A 20,020-nucleotide genomic window follows, 5' to 3' on the forward strand; every position below is an offset into this window, starting at 1 on the left:
CAGAACAGTCTTGGACAAACAAGGACAGATTTGGTACGCTGGTGGGAGGGCCTTGGATACAGAACACAGTGACAGGTTGGGCCCTGGAAGGAGGGACAGCTCTTCCATGGAGGCAAAAAGAAGTAAGAGAGGAGGGGCCCAGATGCAGGGAAGTTTGTGGATTTTATGGTAGAGGTTGGTAGAGTCACCCTCTTGACTTCTGCCTTCTCCAGGAGGTAGGAGATGTGATCACCCATTGGATAGTTAGTTTCACATTCCATCTCCTGCCTTTGCTACCAGGCCTGTCACATCACGGGTACTCAATAAAATTGGCTGAAGGAATTAGTGAATGGATGAGATCTGGGGTAGGTGTCGCAGGTTGGGTACTCCATGGGGCAGACTCTGAGGTGGAGATCAGTGTGCAGGAAGTTTACTGGGATGTGCTCTTGGAATGAACACGCGTGGAAGAGTCTTCAGAATTGTCCTGAGTGTAAAAGCCCTGCTAGGGTACCAGGACTTTACACCCTCACGCTAATCTATCATTGGAAACAGGCTGCCCTAAGAAGTGGGCAGGACCTTGGGCAAGGCACCCCCCATCAGCAGAGGCCATCCCTGAAGGGGGCTGCTAGCCCAGAGCCACCTGCCGGCAGCACTCTCAGCAGCTGGGGAATAGATCTTTTGGTCCTGAAGGAGACCTAGGCAGTGCATCACAGCACCCACCAGCAGGAGGTGGAAGTTTAGGAGAGTGACAGATGTTTGAATAGCTGCTATTATGGTAGAGTGGTTATTATGTGGCAGGCACAGTGTTATGTACTGAGTCAGCCATTGTTATGTGGAAGATGCTCTCGGTGTGGCCTTGGAGACCTGCAGGTGACTGCTGGGGGAAGTTCAGGAAGCCTTCATGGAAGAGCAGGCAATGGACCTGGGCTTTGAATAATGAACAGGTGTTCCGCAGGCAGTGGAAATAGCCCAGGGTGTAGCGGACCCATCCTTGGCTCTGGGCAGGCTGGAGAGGTCTGGTACTTACCTGGCCCTATGCAGTTGTCCTGATCCACGCTGGGGTCCTCACTCAGGGAGCAAAGGGGCCTGTGCCCTGGGCACCTGGGAAGGAACCCTCAAATTTACCCTTCACCATCTGGGGAAAGGCAGGATCCCTGCCCCTGTGCAAGCTGGCCGGGCAGCAAGCATTGTGGGCAGGCGTGCCAGGTGACCTGGTTGGGGAGACTGTTCTGGCTGGGAGGGAGTGGGATTCAACCCCTCTCCTGCTCCCGAGAATGGCCAGGCAAGAGGGCTGCTCCCAGAAAGGGTAAGCCATATGATCTTGGGTGAATTAATTCACCTTTCTGTGCCTCAGTTTTCTCATGCAAAAAATTGGTGTGTTCGTCGTAACTCTCTTGTGGGATCATTGTAAGGTTTAAATAAATGAATGCATTTGAAATTCTTAGAATAGTACATAGGTGTTCTTATGACTTGGGTGTTGATACAGAGATGAGGGTATATGTTGTTCACCCAGCTCCATTATTTCCCAAGCCCTTGGACAAGAGAAGAGAAAACCCTCAGTTCCCTGGGTTCTACCCACACCAACCCCATCCCCAAGAAGGCAGCTTCAGCAACAAATCCTAGGGGTGGGCGGGGGGAGCTCAAATTTCAAAGGGGGAGACCTTGTAAAACCTTTCCAAACATTATGTAAGTAAAACTGTAAGCCTCCCTTTAGTCCAGCTCCCTGAGAGTAACTCCTCCTGACAGTTTGGGAAGCCTCCCCCCGCCCCCTCCAATAGCACTATGTCCTGGATGTCTCTGTATGACCCCTGTGGGTATCTTGAAGCTCTGGATGTTTTTTTTTTTAACATGTTTCTTTTAACCTTTTAAAAAATATTTATTTATTTTTGAAACACAGAGAGGGGAGGAGCAGAGAGAGAGGGAGACAGAGGATCCAAAGTGAGCTCTGAGCTGACAGCAGAGATGCTCAAACTCATGAACCATGAAATAACGACCTGAGCCAATGTCAGACACTTAACCGACCGAGCCACCCAGGTGGCCCCTCTGGATGGTTTCTTACGCATCTCTGGAGCCCACACCAAGCTAGGGCCTGGCCCATTGAAGATGTTCAGTAATGTTGAACCAGCAGAGCAAGTAGGGACAGGTGGACCACAGCCTTGGGGCATCCCTTCTCTCACCCCATATTGGAGGCCATAGAACAGAAGGGTGGGGGAGTCCACACTGGACGTGGGAGGACTCAGGGCACCCATTTTCAACACTTAGCTCCACACTTTGTGTACCCCAAACCAACCCCTACCCTATATTCACTTTGGGATTATCAGGGTGGGAGAACAACCCAAGAGTCTTCATCTTCTTTGATGATCACCATCACCATCCCAGGCACTGAAGTACAACCGAAAGTGGTTTAAATCATGGGGCTCAGAAAAAAAAAAAATCACAGGGCTCAGGAGACTTGGGTTGTAATAATAATCGTGCATTTGCATTTTGCTTTATAACTTACAAAACCCACTACCTCACAGCAGCCCTTCAAGTAGATATTTTTATCGGCCCCATTTTATAGATGAAGAAACCGAGACTCCGAGAGGTCAAGTGTCTTTTCCTGAAACACTGAGCATGGCCAGAACTTGAACCCAAACCTTGTGTCTCCACTTGCCGCTGTCTCTGGTTCTATCTCTGTCCTGAGCCAACCTGAGCAATCTTGGCTTTCTCTCGGAGTCTCAGTTTTTGCAGCTGTGTAATAGGAGTTACCCACTCTGTGGTTTTGATTCTCAGTTTGGGTGGGTGGAACTAAGGGGGGACATGTTGAAAGCATGGGGGTAGCCCCCCTGTTTTCCCTCCGGCCCCCAGCTGCTCCCTCTCAGTAACCCTGCCACCCCCTTCCAGTTCCAAACATGTGTAGACTCCTCACTTCCACTTTATTATCACCTCATTTGTAGGATTTTGAGGTTTGTTACCTGGAAGGGGGCGAGGAGCTCACACCTCCAGTTCCGCTTTTCAAATATACCTTCATTGCTTGTGAAAATAACCTTATTAACAGCATCTAACCTGCTACAGCTTATGGGGGCACTCGGATAAATAAATGCGGAAGAAAGCAGGGCAGGGGAAACAGCACAGCTAGCTGGAGTAGTGCAACCTTTGTACCCCTGAGATTTTCTCTTAGCCCTTGGGGGCCCTGTAAGGGTGGGCAACATGCAGGTGAGCCCCCCTCCCAATAGCCTAGAGCAATCGGCCGCCTTCTCTGGGTCTTTGCCTCCTGCCTCCTCCTCTGGTGTTCAGAGATCCTCTGGGAAACAGCTCCCGTGCCTCCGCAGCTCCCCTGTCTCCTGGATGCTTGTCCGGGATTGATTCTCTGGGCAGCTCCCCCTCCGAGCAGTAAATGAAATATCGGTTACCAGGAGTGAGGCGGGAGGCAATTAACCCCTAGACCTCACCATGGCAGATGTGTTTGTAGCAAGCTGAAGCAGAGGGCTGAGCGCACCTGCCTGGCTGTCCTGCAAAGTCATCCAATTAGGACAGTCCCCAGCGGTGGGCTCCTGCTGTCCCCTCTGGTCCCCATGACCCCAGAAAGCAGGGCAGCCCCAGCCCCTAGGGCTGGCAGCTGCCTGGGCACAGGATGGCCTACCTTTCCTTGTGTGGGTGAGCTCCAGGGGCACCTCCATCCTGACACCCCCTGGCAGGGACATTATTCGTTAATTAATCACACATCTTTCTAAAGGGGAGGCAGCCTGGAGAGCTTTCTTCCTTCCTTCCTCCAGAGTGGGACCGCCATTCTGCCAGTCCAGTCTCCTTTCTATCACCCAGCCAGCCCTGTTCCCCTGGAATGTTCTTGTACCAGAAAGCCCTTGACTGAGGAGGAGAGACACATGCCCTGCTTTCAGGGAGCCCCCAGTCTGAGGGGAGGTATAGCTCCTGCTCTCGGGGATCCCCAAGTTGAAGAGATAGAGTCGATCCCTCAGGGAACCCCCAGTCCCAGGGGTTGGTCTTAGAAAGCCCTGGTTCAATAGAAAAAGCGGTGCCTACCCTCAGAGCCACTGCGCGGAAAGCCACAATCTCTGTGTTTAGGAAGTCCCCCAATCCTGGAGATACACACCTTACCCTCAACTTGCTCATAACACTGTCTTTGAGGACCCCCAGTCTGATGGAGGAGACAGAGAACTTGCCTTCAGGAAGCTTCCCATTCTAATGGTGGAGACACAGTCCTTGCCCTCAGGTATCCCAAGTCTGAGGAGGAAAAAAAAAAAACCCAGACTTTGCCCTTGGGGATTCCCTGTCTGATGGGGGAGACACTTTCCAGACAGTTTCCCCTGCTGCTGGGATGCTGCCTGAGTGACTGCAGGATACCCTTGGTGCCCTGCAAAGGAAGAAAGAAAAGGTCCTTGGCTTCAGTCCATCTCAGTTATGCCACACACTTGCTGCATGACCATGGGCAAGTCACGAATTTTCTTCAGACTATGATTTCCTCATCTGCAAAATGGAGATATTAGGCCCATCTCTCAAAGCGACACAAGGCTTGTCCAGTCACCAGAAATAAAAGCAAACAAGCCAGCCAGGCACTCCTACAGAAATGATTAACATGCTTTTTTGTAGCAGAGGTCCCAGCCCAGTCCCTGTGGCCTCTGGGGAGGGGTGGGGAGCCGCCCAGGTATGTTGCTGGGTACCCCTGGGCCAGTGTGGCCATTAAAGAATCACAGGGGCCTGTGGGTGGCACTGGGGGCAGGGGGAAGCGCCTTCTAATCTAATCACTCTTCCCGAGGAAACTCTCATTCCAGCCAGACCTGCCAGGGGTTTTATTGGGTTTGTGGGGACCCGCGGATTTCAATCTCCAGACCCCACAGGGAAGGAACAAGCATTAAGCTAATTTTATTAAATGGCCACAGCTGGCAGTAGGGGGAAGTAGGGGAGAGAAGGGAGGATAAAGAAAGTCATTCAAGGCTGCCAGCCATGACAAGGGTCCATACATGGGGCTTGACTGGGACGGAGGCCACCCCTCCTTCCTGTGTCTCCAGCTGAGCCAGCTGGGGGTGGGGAGGCCAGATGGGACTTTTCCTCAATGTAGAGCCTCGGGGTTCTCCAAGAGGCTCGCCCCATGGCTGCTGCCCAGTGCAGATGCTTGTAAGTACATGAAGCCTCTGCAGGGCAGGGGTGGGAGTGGAAAGGCTGGGCACAGCGAGGACGGAGCTGCCTCAGAGCCATTCTTCCTCAGTTCTGCTTTGGAGACACCAGATCTTTATGAAATATGGTGCACCAGCTGAGAGCGTAGTCCTTGGTTCCAATCCTGGCATTTGCCTTTTCCTAGCTCTGTGACCCTGGCAAGTTACTGAACCTCTTTGAACCTCAGTTTCCTCATCTGAGATGGATAAAAGGACAGCACCCAGGTCAAAGGGCATGTGAGCGTTTCCTGCCAGTCTACCCCCTCCCCACACAGATCTAGGAGATAGTATTTATAAGGTTCTTACGTGGTGGTCTGACACAGAGTGGGTGCTCTCTAAATATTAGCTATGGTTATTTAGGAATGCCCTAACTACGACTGTCATGGTCACATGGTCACAGGAGGTAAGGGAGGCAGACAGAGCCAGGAGACTCAACGTGTTGTCTCCAAGGAGCAGGGCTTCTTGGATTCAAGTGCAATCACAGAACTTAGCGACCACGTCACATTCATCAAGATATTTAACCTCCCTGGAAGAAGAACAAAATCTAGTCACCCAACCTCTCCGGGCTCCTTGGAGGCTTGAGTGAGGTGCCATACCTGGAAGTGTTTAGTGCAAAGTGTGTTCCTGTGATTGCTGTCACTAACCCAGAACTGAAAGAGGAGTCACTTGCCCAAGATCACACACAGTGGTACCAGATTGAGAGCCCAGGTGTCCCAGTTTAAACCTTGCTGATGCCACTTTCCAGGTCAAACAAATGAAACTTTTCCACCATGGAAGAGGATGATGTAACTGGGCTGCTTCCTGTTTCTGCTGCCCAGGCACGCTTGGGCTGTGGTGAGCATTGGGCCCCTTGGCCCACCTCCTCCCAGAGCAGCTGTGATTCTGGGACCTGGCTGCCCCCAGATCCATGGGAAACTTCCAGCAGACCTCTTCCCTTTCTGGAAGAAGGCAGGGTTCATGGTCCCCTCCTGCAGCTCCTCTCTAGGGCACAGACCCAAAGCCAGTGGGATGGAAGTGTTTTTATTAGAGCTTTGGTCAGACGGGGCGCAGCCGGGCTGGGGCTTTAGCAGGTGCTGGGACGCTATCCAGCCCCAACCCACCCCTCTCCCAGGAGGCGCTACCCCGGAGCGGGAGGGCAGCGCATCCGAGCACAGGAAGGGACCCCGCCAAGACCTGTCCCCAGTCTGGGGCGGGCTGACGAGCTGGGTGGGTAATAAACAGTCCTATTGTACAAATATACAGCGCGGGCCAGGGCGGGGGCGGTCGACAGCGCCTCCCGGGAACCGCGACGGTGCGCTCTGGACCCGGCTCTGCGGCGAGGGCGAACGGGCAAGGAGAGCCTAGCCGGCGTCCCGGGTGGTGATGAGGGCGAGCCGGGGGCGTCATAGCCAGGGAGGGCCGGCAGCCAGGGCTAGGGCAGCGAGGGGTTGGGTCGCCCTCAGCCCGCTGGGAGGGGGGCCCCGGGGGAGGGGGGAGCTGGGTAGGGGACGGAGGGGGACGCGGGGAGCTCAGTCGGAGTAGATGATGAAGCCGGAAAATGTGCTGTATTTGTTGCTGTTGCCGCCGTGCGCTTTGCCTCCGTCGAGTTTGATGAAGACCTCATCCCCCGCGTCCAGGTGCAGGATCACGCTGTTGCTGGCGTAGTCATAGTTCTGGTCTGCATCCTGGGCTATGGCGCTGGCGCGCACCTGCGGGGGTGGGGGTGGGGGTGGGAATAAGGGGGTGGGGAGAGTAGGGATGGTGTGTGTGAGAGGGTAGGGGGAGGAGGGAGAGAAGTAGGGTCGGGGAGGGAGGGGGACTGTCAGAGGTAAGGCAGCCACGTGGGTAGGATCTGGAGGCCCTAAAAACCTGCCTTCAACTCTGCCTGCTTCTCTCGCGTCATCCCCCACCCCTTCCAATCATAAGTGTATGTTTTGGGAATGGGTTATAGAGGAGCCCTGGATTTCTAGGGCAGGTGTAATCTGGGTCTGAATTAGGAATCAAGGTGGAGTTGGCCTCCTTAACTCCTCTAGGTCTTACCGTCTGGCCTGCAGAGGACGTCAACAACGCCTTCAGGGATGGCCCAGCCTGGAACTCCCTCCTTGCAGAGAGGAATTCTCTGGAACACCAGGGGATGGAGGGCCATCCCTTCTCTCCTTATCCCTTCCTCTCTGCTTTAATTGTAACAATAATGCCTTACCTTTCAGCCACACCCACCTGTTCTTATGTCAGCGGATGGACACAGGGATGGACACCTTGGCCCCATAGGTCAGGTGGCTAGACTAATGCCAGGTGGCTACTAAGCAACCACCCTAGTACCAGAACCCAGTATTTCAACTCCTTGTCTGTAGTTCGTTCTGGGGTCTTTCATACTGGAGCAGTGAGATGGAAGGTCTGGTAATTATTTCCCCTCCCAAGGCTCAGATAGAGCCTGCATCCTGGCCTCCAAAGAGCTATAGCTATACCTGTGACTATTATCCCACCCACAGAGGACCTTGGGCTCCTCCTGTCTCACCACAGAGTGGTAGAAAGGAAGTGGGTGGAGGGAGGGAATCCAGGCTTTCCATCTTTGTGTGATCCTCAGTCTGATCTGCTATCCCTGCCAGTCCTTGTTTTGATGGGTGAGGGGAGGGACAGGCAGTTCAATGAAGCAAGAGGGCACCAACATTTGTGTGTGAAGTCTGCTGGTCACTTCTGGGGGCTCCGACTATAATCATTAGATACTGAGGGTGAGTGATGGTGAACAAATTCCCTCCAGGCATTCCTCTCCAACTGAGGCAACACAGGACCTGAGCCATAGGATCTGGGGCCTTTCCAGGATAGCCTGGGTGGAGAATGGGAAGACAGGGGACATCTCCAAGGTGCAGGCTTGTGTTGGGGGGAGGCTGCATTGAGTGGGGTTCTCTCAGTCAGGCTTTTCAACAGCCCCTCTCCAACCAGCCCCTTCCCTGAAGGCAGCTCTCCCAAAGGCTAACAGTCTGGGCTGGACCAAGCCAAATTAGGGGAAGGGTCCATTCTCCTTCCTGGGCAGGAGACAGAACTGCAGGTCAGCTGTGCCGAAGCTGCTGAGTCAGCAGCAATGCTACAACGGGGGCACCCAGCGTATTTGCATGCTGGCTGCCATTTAAAGCCCAGATCCTTCCAGTCCCTTCTCTCCCCTCAATCTCTTCTTCCCCCGACCAGGGGCAAGAACCGTTTGGGGACACTTAGCTGGGAAAACTCACAGTTCAGCTAAAGGTGGGGAAAAGCAAATGAGGGGAAGATGCTGTCTTTCAAAAAGCTCAATTTCTCTGTTCAGAAAAAGGATGAGAAGATCCCGCCTCACCACTGCCACCTTTATAAAAGCCTTCAGATGGTGGGGGAAAAATTTTTAATCTTGATGGGGCTTTGTGTTACTAGGAAAGTGCTGAAAGAAAGCAGCCAACTTCTATATTGTTCCCTGGGCCCTAATCCTCATAGTATTTATTATTACGTATGCATTTCATTATCTTTGCTAATAAATTACTACTAATAACAATTATTTTTATTACCCAGATTAATTGAGCCTTAACTCATTAAAACAGTGTGCTTCTTAATAGCCAAATCCATTAGAACACAATCATCTGTCATCAGGAATCTCCTGGTGATGTGACAGGCATCAGAACTCTTATGCTTATGTTTATTATTTATTCATCACCATGATTGTTACTGTGATTATCCTAATTATCCACGGAGGCAGGAAAAATTGATGCCCTTCCATCCTTAGATAGTAGGGGGATCCAGGAATGGAACCCAGGGGTCCTGATTCTCTGCCTGAGACAGGAAACAGTTGAGGCATCCAGCTTCTGGAGGCCATGGGGAAATTTGGGGAATTGAGGCTGCCATGGAAGTAGGAAAGCAAGTCTGGGACTTGTCACGAGGGGGCGCTGTAGAATCACCTCCTCAAGGGCTGCCAGGGGAAGGGAAACTGAGGCAGTGGTCTGACCAGGGCCCTGGAGGGAGGAGTGGGGAGAACCCATGAAACAAGCTCCTGCCCCCGGATCAGTGCTGGGGTGTTGGATGTACAGGAGTGGCTCCCACAGGCAACCAGCCTGGCCCACAGGGGACACTTGTGCTTTCACATATTTCCTGGGTCCCTGCTGAGTTAGGCACTGTGCTCTGTGCTGTGAAAAGCATTCAGGGCTAGCTAAAAAAGGACAGTGGGGAGCCCCTCTCCCACTGTCAGGCATCAGGCTGAACTCCAGTGAGGCCTTTATGCTGGAGTCCTCAATTTATCTACCACCCCATCTCTCACCTCACTCAGGTTCTGTTGTCCAAGCCCTTCCCCGTTTGTGATATTCACCTCCCCAAAGTCCCTGCCCTGGACAAGTGGCACCCTGGCCATAGACCCTGGTCCATCCCCACACAGCCCCTCTCTCCTGGCCCAGTGTATTAATTTCATGTCTTCCCTGACACCCGAACTGTGGATATTTGAGGCAGCTGCAGGGAGCTTACCTCACTCAGGGCACCCACTCCTAACTTACAGCCCCTTCCTCGGGCTCCTCAGATCCCCATGTCCTAAAGACCAGGCCTTGGTGTCCTTGGGCTACACAGTGGTGACTCAAGGCTCCCCTTGGGGAGAGGGGCTGGTGGGCCTCAGGCAAGGACAGAGTGGGGGACTCAGCGCTTCAGTGACCTCTCCCCTCCCTATCTTGCCGAGGGAAAGGCCAAGGACCAATTTCAGTCCTGCCTTCCTGAGGAAATTCTGGAAGCATTTCTTCAGGCAGGAAGCCAGAAAGGAAAAGCACAGAGCCCAGCAGTGCCCCAGGTCTTGCAGCCATGGGAGGCAGAAGCCCCTCTGTTCTGTTCCCGTCCATTGCCCAGAGCCATCATTTTGTCTCTGCTCACTTGAATGTCCTCTTCTACCTCTGAGCCAGCCTTTCCCTGCACTTGACCTTTTTATTTCCTCCCTAGCCATGTCTCCTCACCTTGGGGACCAGCCCAGTTTTGCCATCCTCTCCCCTGACCAGGTTGGTCTGAGTGGGGGCAGGCACCAGTGAATCATTCCCTCCAGCTAACACATTTAGGGATGGGAGTTGCCAGCTGGGCCCCCAATCCCCCTCTAACACACCAATCGCTGGGGTGTGTTATTGGGTGGTTACTATTATCTCTCCTGCACAGACCATGAGGTCCTGTAGGGCAAGTGGATCAAACCCCTGCTACCTAGCTCCAAACCTGCCTCTTAGTCGGGGCTCGAAGTGAGTACGTGGGATGACTAGCGAGACTTAACGAGTCTTTTGAGCAATCTAGAAGGACAAGTCACAAAGAACGTACGGGAGAGGGGTGTAGGCCCCAGTTTTTAGTGGGGGGGGGGGCATGGTCTGAGTAACTGTTAAAATGCTGGATCTGTGAACCCCCTAGTTAAAGCCACCTCCTATTTTCTACTAGCCTGTGGTCCCACCTCCAGTGAGTACCTCTTTGTCAGGTTGTGCCAGTGCCTTGCCCCTACTGAAGGGGGAAGAGGCTTTGAGATGGTTTCACCTCCCAGTGACTGAAGCAAGTGATCCTGCCCAAGCAGACATCACCTTTGGGGTCTCCTCGTGCCTCATCTCTGGAGCCCCACTGGAACCTCCTGAGGTGGTACAAGGCCTAGGGCCCACTGGTGCTCTGGTGACCAGCTTCCTATCCAGACAAAATGGGCCCCCAGTCCCCTTAGATCTCAGCTCGGTGCCAGCCCAAACTTTCTTTGGGAAAGGAAGAAATTCTATTGATGAAGGTGACATTGCTGCATCCTTTATTGGTGATTAATAAGGGAAATCGTGGGGCTGTCTGCAGAGTGAGCTCTCACTGGATACTGAGGCCTCCCATTTGGTCAGGAACCAAGGACAAAGAGGAGAGACACGGGAAGCCTCATAGAGACCAAGTGAGAGAGAAACACTCAAGGAATAAAGAGGGGTGTTAAGCCTGGGGGGAGAGAGGCCAGAGACTCAGGAGAGACAGATAGGACTGGTAGACACAGGAGACAGACGGGGACAAGAGACAGAGTAGGAGAAAGAGGCAGGCAGGAGAGAAAGAAGAGGGGGCAGACTTACAAGTGCCTGGTAGTCTTTGTGCTGACTCCCAGGCCTGTCCTTTCCCCCACCCCCAAGCCAGGGTCTACCTGCAGTGGGAAGGATTCCAACAGGGTCCGGGGTCCCAGTTGCAGGAAATTTCTTCCCAACTCCCACCATCCTAGCTTTAGTTCTGACCCATGCTGGTCTCCTTCCACAGGAATGCTCCGCCTCACCGCCCTCCCCCCCCCCCCCCCCCCAGTGGCCCTAGGCCATCGTGGTCTGGGAGCCCTGGAAAGGGAGGGAGTAACAAAAGGAGAGTGAGCTGGGCAAAACTGTCCCCCTAGGGCAGGATTAGGTCGAGGCTGGTTCTGGGGCAGCAGTTGCAGGAAGAGCACCATGTACTACCCTCACAGTACCAAGGAGCCCACCTAGCTGCCTGCTAGCTTCAGTCTTTGGGACGGGGAAAGTGAACGCAGAGGATCCCCTGACACTCCTGGAGGCAAGAGCTGCAGCTGCAAGATCAAGGGAGGGGGAGTTTCCACCTCTTTGCCTCCCTCAGGAGGAAAAACTTTTCCCCCCAGAGGTTGCTTTCCTGCGCCTGTAGCTCTGACACGGTGGGAAGCGGCCGGGCAGCCCCGCGTTTTGCAAAGGGCGTCAGATCGGCGCAGTGGTCCCTTCTCAAGGGCGGAGGATGGATTGCAGCTAAGGCTTCGCGCCCCTGGCTCCCTTTGCCTCTGTGCCCAAAACATCTCCTACAGCTCTCCTTGGCTTGCGCGCCTAGCGGTGCGCCTGGACGCCCGCGGGCGCGGAGGCTGCCTTCCCTAGAGCCCATCATTGCCCTCCCCTAATTGCCCGCTGGTATCAACCAGAATTCCAGCTCTCAGATATCGCTTCCCGAGGGCCAAGCCCCCAAGGACCAGTCCGCGCGCCTGGGAGCCCTGCGCTGTGATTATTTGCATTTATCTCCCTCATTTCCAAGCCGCGCGCAGGTGCCCAGCGGCGTCTGCCTTGCAGCCAGTGCCCAGGAACCGAAGAGTTAGTGCCAACAGGCCCACCATCCCCGCATGTGATGCCTAAGCGGGGCCGCTGTAGGGTCTCTACCTGTGCTCGCTGGTACCCTATGCCCCTGGCTCCCTGGGTGCCCTGCCCCCAGGCCAGCCCCATGCCCCCGCCGGGCCCACCTGGCCGTTCTTGCAGAGGTCCGCCCACATACTGGTGCCGTCGCCGCCTCGCATGAGGACGTGGTAGGTGAAAAAGTAGGTGCCGGGAATGTTGCACGTAAACTTGCCGCTGGTCGCGTCGTAGTTGTTGCCTAGGTTAGTGACCACGTCGTCGAACTTGAGCACCTCGTAACCCTCGTGAGGGTTCTTGAGGCCGGCGTAGAAGGCCACGCGTGGCACCGTGGTGTAGGTGGCCGTGCTGATTGCGCCGCTGCCCCCTGCACCCGGCAGCCCGGGAGGGCCGGTCTTGCCCGGCTCACCCTTCTCCCCGGGTGGCCCCACAGGACCCGGAGGACCTGGATCCCCAGGGGGTCCGGGGGGGCCCGGCTTGCCTGTGCGGCCCGGCTTCCCCTGGGGGCCCTGCACCAGCGTGGAAGGCGGGGGCGCGCCGCTCTGCTCGCTCAGGGCGTCGCCGCCGTCGGGCCGCGCGCCGGGGCCGGGGCCCCGCGCGGGGTAGGGGTCGCATACCATGCGGCAGGTGCCCAGCATCTCATAGTGGCCGTCCGGGCCTCCCGAGCTCACCAGCACGGGGATGAGCACCACCAGCACCAGCAGCATCACCACGCCCGCGGCGGCCGCCAGCAGCGTTTTCCGGCCGGCGCGGAGCCTGGGGAGCGCCGGGCCGCCCGGCCGCGCCGTCGGGGCAATGGTGCCGGCGGGCGGGGGGCGCGGGCAGGACGCCCGCGCTCAAGGGCGGTCCGGCGGGGCTGCGGGCATGGGGCCGGGCCCGGAGCGCCGCGCTGCGCTGGATGCGCTGCCGAGCCCAGCCGCCGGCTCCTGCCTCGCGCCTCCCTCCCGCTGCGCGGCCGGACTGAGAGCGGCGGCAGCCGCGTCCTGCCCGGCTCCTCCCGCCTCCTCGCGCTCGGGCCACCGCCCCCTCCGCCCCGCCCCGCCCCACCAGCTCCGCGCGGCTCCGCGCCCGCGAGGGGTGGGGCTGCGGGCGGGGTCGGCACCTAATTGGGCCGCTGGCGGAAGGGCTCCGCCCACCCAGGGGGGCGGGGCCGCGGGCGGGGCCGCGGAGATGAAGGCCAGAGCCCAGAGAGGAACCCGGAGACTCCGCGAGCTAGAGGCTGAGATTCGGAAATGGGGAGGATACTAGAGTCTGGGAAACAGCAGAGTCTCCTACAGGAGATGGGGGAGTAGAGGCCGAAAGCCGAGTGGACGAGAGGGCTACAGGGAGAGCTAGAGAGCGCCGAGGGAGACAGAGAGGAGAGGCCTCGAGGGTTTGTTTCGAAGAAAACCGGGAAGGGAGGCTCCAGGGGCCACCGCACGCAGGGTGTGGAGGCTGGGTCGCGGGTTCCCCAGTCTACGGGGATAGAGAACAATTGAGGGGAGTATGAAGCGGGGAGCAGAAAAAGGACCAGGAAGAGGATGAGAGGGAAGAAGAGAGGAAGGCAAAAGGAAGATGGGGACGGGGGGGGGGGGGGCATTCTGCACTCAGGCCTCGCAGACCACCCATCCAGGAGATCTGAGGATGGTGTGCCTGTCAGGGTGCGAGATCTGCGAGCACTGACAGCAGCTGGCCCTCCTCTTTTCTGGCGCCCAGCTGGCTGTTCCCTGGACCCATCTTCCTCCAGGATGGGCAGGATATTCTACCCATACCTCCTTGCCTCTGCCCCTTCCTCACCGAGCTCCAGGCCAGACAAGGCTGCTTTTTCCTGGGGGTTGTGTAGGGTCCTCCATTTTCCTCTTATGACACCTCTTATCCCTGCTTTCAGACAAGGGAGAAGTGGGAGCCCTAAATAAGAAAGTGGGCACCCCACCTCATTTCTACATTCTGACCAATGCAAACAATCCCTGAGTGGTAGCTCCCTTTTCAAGCCTCCAAGAGGGGGGATAGGTCTCCTCCAGCCCCTTAGCTCCTCCTCCACCCTAGCTTCCTCAGCAGCCCCCTAAATCTTCTCCCCGTCAGGTTGCATGAGGCAATCCTCTTCCTCAAGTGCAGTAAAGTGTTTAGGTTGCATAAACGGAAATGTGTCTGCTTCCATCAAAATATTTGTCACATTATTTGAGGCCTCGCTCGTGCTGCTCCACTGCTCCTCCTTCACCCTCCTTTATCCAGCCCACCAGGGAGGGCTCTGCCATTGGGAGGCCTCTGGCTTCTGCTGAAGGATGACCCTCCAGCCTCTTTCTTTTCTCCTGAGAGGCCCCCTGCCACCTCACACTCTCCCCCTGCTGACCTGTCAAAACGGTCCACATGATTCTCGGACTTTCTCTACCCTAGGTTGAGACTGATTACCGCCACCCCTGGGAGGAGGAAAGGGACACGAGAATATGAAATGAGGAACTATGAAAGAGGACCTTCCAAGTACTGATGGCAGCGTGAGGTTGAGTGGCCCCCACCACCAAAGAAAACCCTCAATAAATAGCATTTGTCCTGGGCTTACTGCGTGCAGGGCCCTGTATTGAATGCTTTACATACATGATCACACTCAATCTTCACACCAATCCCTAGAGGTAAAACCCATCATTATCCTCATTTTACAGACGGAGAACTGAGGCTCTGACAAGTTAAGAGATTTGCCCAAAGTCACACAACTAATAAGTGGTGGAATCGGGATTCAAACCCGCAGCCCGACTCCAGGCTCTTCCAACCCCGGAGGGATTGGGTCTTTAGGTACTGTTCACTGTCCAAAAAGAGGAAGGTGGTAAGTCTGGCAGGAGGGGGACGCTGGGCTGTGCGGCTAGACCTCCCAGGCTCAGGAAGACAGTCCTCAGCTGTCAGTCAGCCTCCTCCCCCCACCCCCACCTTGATCTCCCCTAGTATGACTTCTCGCAGAGCGACAGAGTTGGTGACCCGAGGGACAAGTGCGCCGTCTTTAGCGTGTGATTTGCACAACCCCCCTCCCCCAGGTTCGCACGCACACGGGTCTCTCCCCTGCTGTCCAGCCGGGGCTCGTCTGCCGCCGCCCCCACCCCCACCCCCTCAGCCCTCCCAGGACCCGCGGGGAAAGTGCGGCGGGCGACCCAGGTCGGGGACCAGGCGGGAGCACCCGCCTCCCGCGCTTTCCCCGCGTCGGAGGGGCGCGCTCAGCGCGGCGAGGCGGCCTGGCCGCCCGCCCCCCGAACGACCGCCCGCTCCCTGGCGCGGTGTGGCGTCTCTGTCAGCCCAGCCGGATTCTCCCCGCTTCGCTGGAGTGGAAAATAACGGCTTCAAACTTTGCAGAAAGGAGCTGGTGCCAGCACTTTAATTAACAGCCATCTTGGCCTGTGAGCCTGGGCCACAGGCTCCCGCCTCCCGCCGGCTCGCCGGGCCCCGCCTCGGCCCCGCCCAGGTCCCCGAGGGACACGAACCCCCACCGCGGAGTCGGGCGCCCCTTTTCCGCCCGGACGTGAGGGCCTGGACGGTTGGGAGGGCGGGCGCTGCCTTGGGGGGCGTCCCCCAGCTTAATGACTGCGGACCTCCCCCACCCCGCCCCCCCACCAAATTCTCTGGAGCTCGGCGGTTGAAGAATTCGAGATCTGCGTGCCAGTCCTAGCTGGTGATTTTAGGATAGCCTAACCTGCAGCGCCTCAAGTGTCCTCCTCTGGAAAAAGGGCTGTTGTGAGAATGAAATGAGATATAACGTAGGTGAGCACCGGGCTCTGTACCTGACCTTTGTTATGCATCCAGTGAATGGTGGCTAATATAATTCTTTCACCTCCAGGCTAAGAAGGCCCTTCCACCACCCCTAGGCCTTGGGGCTCCTTCTCCTGCCTTCTTCCTACAGGTTGCTGGGCTTAGCGCTAGGATAGGAGGAGGATGGCCTAGGCTTCTAGGTTCAGAGACAAGACTAGATGAGTGATGAAGGGCCCCTGGGGTTCTGGCTTTCTGTCCTTTTCCTCAACCACCTGTCAAGGCCAGGGACCCAGGTTTACAGAAGGGGAAAGACATGAGCAGCGGGGGAAGAGAGCTGGGGGCTGAAGATCCGGCCTTGTTTTCCCTCCTGTGACTGGGAGCCCCCTCACTCCTAGAGCCCCCGTCATTTCAGGGGTGGGGAGGGGGGTGCTGGCCATTGCAGCGGTGTGCGGAGGGTACAGTAAGACTCTTCATTTACACATAGCTGACTTTAGGAAACTGGGTGGCTGTTCCGTGGTATTTTGGGGTTTTTTGAATGAATGTGAGTGGGTGTGAACGTGTAAGAGACAGTTTGTGTTAATGTGCGTCTGGGTTTGTGAGTGACGAGGGGGATGCTGTGCCCTGAATCATCAGCTGGCAGACCTGCGTTCATTTGTTCACTTGTTCATTCAATAAACATTTACTGAGAACATCTAGCTGGGCGCTATGACGCGGTAGTGCTGGTGTGTCCAAAAATGAGTAAGACCGAAGCCATACCCCTGAGGAGCTCACTCTTTGGCAGGTGACACAGGCAGCAAGAAATGGTAAATGTTATGACACTTATGAAAGTTTTTTGAGCACTTACCAAGGGCAAGATCTTGTTCTAAGCACTTTACATGGATTATCTTATTTAAATTTAACAACCTATTATCATGGACTTAAAACTATCACATGGCTTCCATCATTGAATATCAATAACCCCATGAGGTAGGCACTGTTATTTTCCCCATTTTATAGCTGAGGAAGAACTAAGGCTTCGGTACGGGTTTGCATTAGGCGATATGAAGCACAGATGGAAACGTCCCTGTCCAGAGGACTCAGGAAGACTTCAGAGGGACGGTGTCACTTTTTCCATCTGTCTCATGCATCAATCCTCCGTCCATTCTATAAGCTCATATTAACTGACCGTCCACCGCATCTCTTGTTATCACAGGACACAGTGATGGCATGAAAAGGCTTCTGACCTTATGTAGTTTACGGTGTCTGGAAGGAACCTGGACGGTTAAACAACCACCTGCTATGTAGCTTGACAAACTACCTGGGAATATGTGGGGTGCTATAGGAGTACGCAACAGTGTTGACTACATTAATCTGAGGGAGGGAATCATGGGGAGCTCCCTGGAGGAAGTGATATTTAAGTTTAAGCCCTGATGAAAAAGGATGGCAAGGTGAAGAGGAAGGCCACCAGAGGTGGAGGTAAAAGGGAGGGAGGGAAGATTATTCCAGGCACAGGGAACAGCCTGTGCTTAGGCCAAGTTTACAGGACATTGTGGGCTGTGACAAGGAGTGTATAATTCATCCTAAGGGCAGGTAAAAACTACTGAAAGGTGTTGAATGAGTGATATAATCAGACTAGAAGGATCTCTCTGGTTTGCGTGGAGTGGAGGGGTTAAAACATAGTAAGAGTATCATAGGCAGATTAGGTAGGAGGAAGTTGCAGTGGTCCAGGTGAGAGCTGATCGTGGCCTGCTGTGGATGGGATGGGAGTGGGGTGGGGAGCATATTTCCAGGTTTGTAGAAGGATCTTGAAATGTTTATGAAATGAATGAAGACGGGTGAATGTTTTTGCGGTTACCTGGGTACCAACATGTGCCAGTCACTTTACATACGCTATTTCGTTTAATCCTCACTAGAAGTGTAAGGAGTAAGCACGTCGGAGTCTTCACGTTGGAGATGAGGATGCTGAGGCTCAGAGAAGTTAAATAACTTGCCTGGGATCACACAGCTGGTAAGAGAGAGAGAGAGAGTCAGGATTACAACTCAGGTCTGTTTGACCCCAAGTAGGGGCTCTTTACCACTCGGCCCAACAGGTACATACCTGGTAGGAAAAGCAAGGAAAGGCACTTGAGTGAGAAAGAACAGCTTGAATCAGCCAGTTGTGTGAAAGGCATATTTTTGGTTTTGAGTTGAAGCCACTGGTCTACAGTCCTGGCTCGGGCAGGATGGAGGGCTGGGCAGCAAGAGACAGAGGCTGGATCTCAAGGCTGTTAGGCCATGAACTTGCCGTGTGTGTTTGGGGAAGTCTCATCACACTTTAGGGCTTTCATTTCTTTCTCCGGGCTGGAGAATTGTCCAGGGCAGCTCTGAGAGGTTGTGATTCTCCTATTAAAGAAAACTCCCCATTGTCATCCATTAAAATATTTAAAATCCCTGTATGACATTTTAACTCAGATACTTCCAGATCCACCACGGGAAAGGCCTCAGTAATTTCAGCCCCCTTTGGAGAGGGGACGTTTGGTCAACAAGGGTGAGAGAATGGAAGTTGTGTTGTGATCTGGGGGTGAAGGGCCAGGACACCCCGAAGCGGGTTGGCCCCGGGGCTGGGACTCAGAATTCCTCAGTCTGACTGGGTTTCCCAGGTTGGTGAGGAACCTTCTTCAGAAGCCCCTTCCCCAGCCCCCATATCCAGAGGAGGAGTGGGTGGCATTAAGGGGGCAGAACCCAAGAACCCACTTCATAGGCAGGTTTTCATATTCCCTCGCCAGAGAGCTCTGGGCTTTGTGCCTGGGGGTTCCCTGGACCTCCTTCCCCCACCCCCCTCCCCACCTCAGCCCAGCAACCACCTGCTGCCCCTCCCAACCCAGCACCAGGGAGGCGGCTCCGAACAGGCCCTGGCTGTGGGACTGGGACAAGAGACCTAATAAGAGCTGCGTCTCCCAGCTGCATGTATAAGTAATGAGGCTCTGCAGCCCCAACAGGAACCAATATAATGGCGGGTGCGCAGGGTCAGCCTGAGAGACAGATAGCAGGACGCGGGAGTGACAGGCAGTGCAATTATGCTGAGCCTCCTGCAAAGGCAGCAGAGAGAAGGCCCCTGTCTGGCCAGCAGGTTCTGCATGCTTCTCACCCCCTCCCGCAGGCATTGACTATTCCAGAACCCCCTCTCCCCTCTACTCCCTGCTCCCCCAGCTTCAGGCAAGGTGGTGGCAGGCAGGGAGGAGGAGAAGGGTTGGGGAGAGGGCAATGGAGGAGCAACTGGGCTGGTGGGGAGTAGCTGGTTTTCCTGGGTTCTGGGGAGAAAGCCTCCTACTCCCCAGGATGACTGGGGAAGGCTTTTTCTTTGGAAGTCCTGTCTCTCGTAGGAAAAAGCCTACCCCTGCATTCTTATCCCAGGAGACCTAGAACTTAGGGTCTGGAAAGGTTTGAGAGACCTCTCCTTTGACACACAGGGAAACTGAGGCCCAGAGAGGAGAACTAGCTTGCCTGAGGTCATAGACCTATCGGAGGCAGAGCCAGATGGGAGCTCCTTGAGCCCTTTTCAGGACCCTACTGGTGGGGGTCAGGAGGCAAGGGGAGGAGGGACTGATTGACCCCCCAGTACCAGGTGGTCCCCACAGGCTCTCTGAGGGTAGTAGTGGGAGGTGCGGCTTGGAGAGGTCTGAGAGCTGGGTGTGGGGGTTGGAACTCTGTATGCAGCAGTGTCCTTGGAGAGCCCGAATCAACCAGGGTTGGGGGGGCCCAGCCCCACTTCCGTATTTAGGTGCTTATATCGGAGCACCTCACAGCCATATATTTGAGAACGGAAGTAACTGAGACAGGATCTCCGAGGTGGCAGGGCCAGTAGAGCAATGGAGCAGAGCAGCGGGTGCTTAGTAAATGTTCACTAAACTGAACCCTTGAATGGGGCCAGCTTCAAGGACGTGCCGCCTGTGCACTGACAAAGGCCTTGCCCCCAGAAGGGACCTGCACTTGGTTTTCTGCTTTGCTATCACTGTCTTGAAGTTGGCTCCACATTTTCATCTCATCCTGGGTCCTGTCAGTTACATAGCTGGTCCTGCTCCTGAAACGGAGATGTGGTTTGTTCTTGGAGGGGCTCTCCTGGCTTTTCCCTGCCCCAAGCTCACCCCAGGATGCCCCAAGCGG

At 55.3% G+C, this 20,020-nt stretch overlaps 1 protein-coding gene across 1 annotated transcript; it reads right to left on the reverse strand.

Annotated features, from left to right (window-relative positions):
* Positions 1-6,139: 6,139 nt before the first annotated feature.
* On the reverse strand, positions 6,140-12,897 carry C1QL1 (complement C1q like 1). Its single transcript, XM_042916869.1, has 2 exons — positions 12,301-12,897; positions 6,140-6,817 (listed from the first exon to the last, which is right to left on the reverse strand). Exons 1-2 carry the CDS (start codon positions 12,895-12,897, stop codon positions 6,638-6,640), a joined length of 777 nt encoding a protein of 258 aa, XP_042772803.1. The 3' UTR covers positions 6,140-6,637.
* Between the last annotated feature and the right edge of the window lie 7,123 nt (positions 12,898-20,020).

This window comes from Panthera leo, chromosome E1 (assembly GCF_018350215.1).
Source record: "Panthera leo isolate Ple1 chromosome E1, P.leo_Ple1_pat1.1, whole genome shotgun sequence".
Lineage (NCBI taxonomy): Eukaryota > Metazoa > Chordata > Mammalia > Carnivora > Felidae > Panthera > Panthera leo.